At 47.1% G+C, this 6,097-nt stretch overlaps 1 protein-coding gene across 7 annotated transcripts in view; it reads left to right on the top strand.

Annotated features, from left to right (window-relative positions):
* MARCHF8 (membrane associated ring-CH-type finger 8) overlaps positions 1-4,455 on the top strand; it is a 157,979-nt gene extending 153,524 nt beyond the window's left edge. For all 7 annotated transcript variants that reach the window (XM_025466393.3, XM_025466392.3, XM_025466391.3 and 4 more), the window contains 2 exons: positions 327-474; positions 745-4,455. In XM_025466393.3, coding sequence (XP_025322178.1) covers positions 327-474; positions 745-1,049 — 453 coding nt within the window. In that variant the 3' untranslated portion in view covers positions 1,050-4,455. The remainder of the gene's footprint in view (positions 1-326; positions 475-744) is intronic.
* The last annotated feature ends 1,642 nt before the right edge of the window (positions 4,456-6,097 follow it).

The raw sequence follows: 6,097 nt of genomic DNA on the forward strand, positions 1-6,097 counted from the left end.
AGTCCTTTAGCTAGCCATTGGATGTCTGCCTGCAAGAATAAGCAGACAAGAGGATTGATTTCTGTTTGTGGTTCATAGCTTGTCTTGATCCCAGCTTCTTTGCATTGCATAAAAAGTTTGGCTGTTGACAGAGTACCAGTGGCTGGTACTTGCTTGAAGCCAAATGGCTTAAGGAAAATGACTTCTGGTGTTTGGGAAAATTCATGTAGTTTAGGAAAAGGAGAAGGGAGAAAAAGCCAATCTTACCTATCTGTAATGCTCTCACCCCCATTATAGCCCTTTACATCTGGGTTCTGCACCTCATGCTCTGCATATTGTCTTTCCAGTGGGAGAAGTTGCAGATGACGGCTAGTGAGCGCAGGAAGATAATGTGCTCAGTGACATTCCATGTCATCGCCATCACCTGTGTGGTCTGGTCCTTGTATGTGCTCATTGACCGAACCACTGAGGAGATCAAACATGGACAGGCAACAGGTACGTGCTCATTATGAAAGATGACCTCAGTGTGGAGATCCTGGATAACACACTGGGGTCATAGGATTGGGGTGTTATTGCTGTTTGGTTTTTAAGTCAGATTTCAAACGTCTCAGTTTCTGGGACAGGGGCATCAATTAAGAGGTACCAAGCATCCTTTTTGATGAGCAAAGAATCCATTGGTTGTGGGAAGGTCAAAAGTTGTGTTTTATTTACTTCAGATCTTAAATTAGGTCTACTGATAGACTAACCAGGTTTTTACCCTTCCAGGAATCCTAGAGTGGCCCTTTTGGACTAAACTGGTGGTTGTGGCCATTGGCTTTACTGGCGGACTTCTTTTTATGTACGTTCAGTGCAAAGTGTACATACAATTATGGAAGAGACTCAAGGCTTATAACAGAGTAATCTATGTTCAGAACTGTCCAGAAACAAGCAAAAAGAGTATTTTTGAAAACTCTGCACTAACAGAACCCAACTTTGAAAATAAAGATGGACATGGAATCTGCCATTCCGACACAAACTCTTCTTGTTGGACAGAACCTGAAGACACTGGAACAGAAATCGTTCATGTCTGATTTTGTGGAGAGTGTCGTTTTCCTGGACATCAAAGAAAAGCTGAAGGAAATTGTTTACTGCCAATTGTGTACCTTTTCTTATGTACTTTAATAGCATAGACTGGGCAGGTGACTGTTTTAATGGCTTCTCTTTTTCTAAACCCTCCTTAGTGAATCTCCTGGAAAGCCCTCACATTGGCTGTACATGGCTGGGTTCCACTTCTGCCAGCATTTCCATGGGAAGGGAAGTCTCCATGACACCATGATGGGTTGCTGGCTGGGTTCTGGCCCATGAAACCTTGAGCAGAACGAAAGAATAAAATGCCAAACCTGAGGGAAGAGCAGGAGCAGGGTGGCACCCAGGCTTCAATGGCCGGTCTCTCCTAGTTGGCAGCAGTCCTCATCCTGGAGCTAAGTGTTTGGGAATGTCTAGCCATGATGAGAGGATTTCTGTCCTTACTGAGAATAGCCTGGGGAGATGAGCTCCCTGCCGATGCCGCCATAGACAGTTCTCCTGAGCAGACAAGGCTGTGGTGCTCTGTGTGTGGTGGTGAGTGATTCACTAAGCAAACAGCACTTTACAAAAAGAAAATCTTTATTTTGTAATATGTGTGTCCAGTAGGATTGACATTTAAAAGAATGTCTCATTTAGAAGCCTTTCTTTCATTATCTCTTTTACATTACAATAGATCTAAAACCCTTTTTGCCTTATATATTCTAAGAAACCTGACATTTACTCTGTGTCCATAAAAAAGGACTCTTGGCTGTAAAGCAGGACAAACAGGTGTAAGGCTTTTTCCTAACACTTCATGGGAATCAGTGGATGCCAGATGGTAATTTGAGTATAATGCCTGTGGTTTCAAGCCTATTTTATGACAAGTCTTTATGTCATGGGTCTGCCCCAAACATTTCTTTTTGGTCAACACTGAAAAAGAAGATTTTGTAAGATCTAAATGAAAGGAAGGAAGTGAGTAATTAGAACAAAACTGAATATTTAAAACTGATTTCTTTATGGACAAACCTCTCCAGTGTGTGCTGGCTTCCTCAAAAGAGTAAGCATGTGCTGCCCTGGTCTGGAGCGTGTACGCTGTGGGTGCTCCTGGCACCAGCCACATTGGACAGCTTCTGCTCCTGAGGAGGTTCTGTAGATCACTGGCCAGGGCACAGAGATATACAGGCTGGCTCTGGGACAGAGGCCAGGAGTGAGCAGCAAACTGCCATGGCCCACTGTGTCACTGCTCCCTAGCCACAGGTCTACCCGTTTATCGCCTTAACTGGACCAGACAGAGAGGATGCTTATGATCAGTTTGTTCTGACATCAGGGATTATCTCCTGTACCATTTTCATAAAACAAACAAAACCAAAGTCACTACCATCAAATGGCCTTTGTCCCTTTAAAAAGTCTGTTTTTAAAAATCAGTTTCACTTCGCCAGGTAAATAGGAATCAACTCCAGGAAGATAGGCCAGGAAGGTCTGTAGTGTGACATAAGTATGCCCAGATACTTACTCCCCAGGCAACTCTGCATCTGTAGAGCCTCCTCTAAGGGGAAGGATGCCTGGGGGTCCTGCCCTCAGTCCTCTGAGCCTTCGGTGCCTCACCTCTCCTGTTAAGAGGATGAAGCAAACACAAGATGATCCCTTTGGCCTTTTAGAGTGGAAGTGCTATGGTTTGTTTTGAAAGCCAGGAGGGCTGAAGTGTGTCTGAGCTCTGGGAGAGGGCACGTGATAGCAGGCCTGGCCCTGCCAGCTCTTCCCATCCAGGGTCTGGTTCATTGGCATCACAGATCCTGGTCTAAGATGCTGCTCCACTGTGGCCTTCTTCAGGCTGGACAGGCACCGTCCAGCCATGGCCAGCCCCTGAAAATAGGTCAGCCTGCTCTCTCTCTCCATCTCCCAGGCTGCATCCAGTCTGTGCCTGTGTCCACTGTGCCCCAAAGTGCGATTACCCACACCCCTTCTCAGGCTGGTGATGCCAAGCAACTACACACTGTCCCTCAGGGGAGCCGAGTCCTGGAGCCGGCCTGTCTGTGCCCCTTGGGAGCTGCCCAGCCAAGGGCCCTTGTCCCTGCCACCTTAGAGCAGATGAGTAGTCATCTGAGGAGCGGGATAGATTTTTAAGTCGGATTTCTTCTCCTCTCCGTGATGGAACCCTTCATACTGGACTTGAAAGTCACTGAGACTTTCTGCTCAGAGAGGAAAGTGTGCTTAGGTAGGAATAGCCTCTGGGCAGCCCACCTGTCATGGCTGGCACCCCCTAATGGCAAAGGTGCCTTTATAGCCATGACCGCTGTGTTGCTTCTGTGCCTGACCAAATTCTCACATGAAATCCTCTTTTTTTTTCAGGAAGGCCTAATGCCATCTCATCACTTCCACCAAGCTCCTAAAAAAAGCCTTCTGTCCCAGGACAGTCCATCCCACATCCTTTTTTCCTCTCTTGGGATGGCACATAGATTCCCCCTTGCCTTCCTCTTCTCTCACAGATTCTAGTTGAGCACCTCTGACCCCATTCTTAGTTCTAGCTCTAATCTCTACCACCCAGAGACTGACCTGGGAAGCCAGAAGCTCTGGAAAGGTGGTGCTGTGCTGCCATCTAGTGAGGGCAGCGGATTTGCCCAGTGTTCCTTTAGTCTGCAGCAGCTTGCCTTCTAGTTCTTTAGGGGCTATTTATTCCTGTTTCCCCTCATTCTGCATGTGGCTTTGGTGGGAGGACAACACTTGGCTGAACCAGAAATGTGGGATAACCTGGGGGTCTCAGGGGCAGGAGGGCTGGTACTTGGGGACTAGCAAGGGGGAGAGGGAAGTGGCATCAGGGGTGTGGCCAGCCAGCCCTCTCTGATTTGGCCTCTACTCCCTCAAATTTAGTTTGGCTCTATCGCTTTTGACTTTGGCTGTCAGCAGGAATTTGATTTTTATGTCTGAGTTGATTTTAGGAAAGCCTGAAAACTATCAAAGATCTCATCCGGGTTCTGGGCCTCTACTCTCTCCTCCTTTTCTGCCTCATTCCCACTCTTTTCAGTCTTCTGGGTCTAGTTTTCAGCCTTTCTGGTGTGCCCTACCTGGTTCCAGACATGCAGGCCCCAGGCGGTGGGCCAGTTCAAGAGTCTCAGGTCGAGCCTGCCCAATTGGAGCTGCTTCTGCTGCCTGGTGGGTTGGCTGCAGGGCATGAGGAGGCCTGGGAACAGCAGGGGTAAGGTCCACAATGCTGTGCGTTTGGCCTAACGCAGAGACACTTTCTGAATATTTTCCCTTTTGAATCTGATTTGAAATATGTAGCTTCCCTCTCTAGCCCAAGGAAAGACAGGAACATAGGGAAATAAAAGCATTTATCTTTGTTTTGGAAGTAATTACGTTGTGCAGCTATTTACCTATTTAGATGCAATGTTTATAGAGAGCTGATTGTTAATAAAAACCAAATTTACACTGGCATGTGTGGTGTAGTTTCTAAAAGGCACTTCACATTTGAAGATTTGCTTAACTTGGAAAGTTTCTAGTTATCTGAATGTTTATCTGGTTTTGTATCCTTTTGTGTGTGTTCACTGTTTCTCAGTATTAACACTTGAATAATTCTCTCGAGGGGTTGTTTGTGTTATACATGGGGTATCTAGTTGCAGCAATAAAGCATCTCTTTAAAAAGAGATTGTGCCATGAAAGTGTTTTCCTGCAAGAAGGCTGGGAACCTTGGCAGGCATTCATTCCAGTGGTTCTGATCCCCTTTCCACATTCCTCTGGCTCACATGTTGAAGAAGAAAACTATGCAACCTCTGGAGGTATCTTTTCCTCAGCCTGTCCCTGCAGAGCGGGTGGTTGGTGGGGAGGGGGTGGGTTCAGGAGAGAAAACTAAAGTAGCTCACATAGGTGTGCTTATTTCAAATATCCAGGCTCTACTTGGACTTCGTGCCCTGCGAGAAGCCAGATTCAAGTTCAGAGAGTATATGGCAATGTGACCGTGGAACAGTTGATTATTGCCCCACTTGCCCTATCTGTTGAAAACACTTACTCAGCCTAGCTGAGTAGGAGGACCAGGGAAGATCAGCAGGATCTCTGGCGATAGCTTAGCCTGGCTGCATCTCCCAGCTTCTGCTGGGTCCTCCCTGAGTCATGGTGATGTCGCTGATCTTCCTGTCTCAAGACTGCAAACTGTGAGTGCTGAGGGCTGGCACCTGCCTTTACCTGTATGCATAAGGTGAAAACAGAGGCCAGCATTGCCCCAGACATACTGTACCCTCGGTGAGCTCAGAGAATTCATCCACCAGTTAAGGGTACCACAGTAGCTACCGGGAGACTTTGGAGCTAAGCAGGAGGATACTTTGCCAAGTATCCTTGCTGGGCTTCTGGAGCTGTCGAGGCCTCACGAGGAGGAGGTGACCACAGAACAGCTGAAGAGGTATATGCCTGTGAGAGGGAGGGAGTGCTCAAGTGTTCAGCTATTGGTTGGAGGGGTGAGGAGGGTGGAGCTGAAAGAGGATTCTGTTTCTGTCAGAATGTGAGGTGGGGGTGCTGCCTGAGGGGGGAGCCTCTGTGCTTTGGGAATCCACCAAATTTGATGAGTTTGGCTGAAGAGATGCCTGGTGGGGGGGAGGGGGTGTCTTGTTGCACACAGCCTTGACAAGGCCTTTCTGTCCTTTATAACGCCAGCCACAAAGTAATGGGGCAAGGGCTGCTGCATGGCACACTTCCAGGGGTCGCTTTCAATCCTCTCAGGGAAAACTATTCACAGGGCCAGCCTCCTGTTTTGTAAATAAACTTAACAAACTTACAGCCCTGTGCCCATTAATTTACATGTTGACATACTTCCTGTTCCTCATTACTTGGGGTGTCAGGGTGGTGGGAGGAGGATGACCCCCTGATGCTGAAGTAGAACCACTTAGATGACCAGGAATGGCTGGTCTTTCTGGAAAAAATGAAATATCTGATTTAAACATTCAGAGGGGAGGGGCAGCCATACAGCAATCAAACTGTCAGCATGGTTAAAAAACAAAAACAAAATCAAACTCAGGCCTTGACACTGCTATGGATTTAAAGTATGTATCTTGTATACTGCATATAGTTGGGTATTGGTTTTTTGAAT

The sequence above is a fragment of the Canis lupus genome, chromosome 28, assembly GCF_003254725.2.
Source record: "Canis lupus dingo isolate Sandy chromosome 28, ASM325472v2, whole genome shotgun sequence".
NCBI classification, from domain to species: Eukaryota; Metazoa; Chordata; class Mammalia; order Carnivora; family Canidae; genus Canis; species Canis lupus.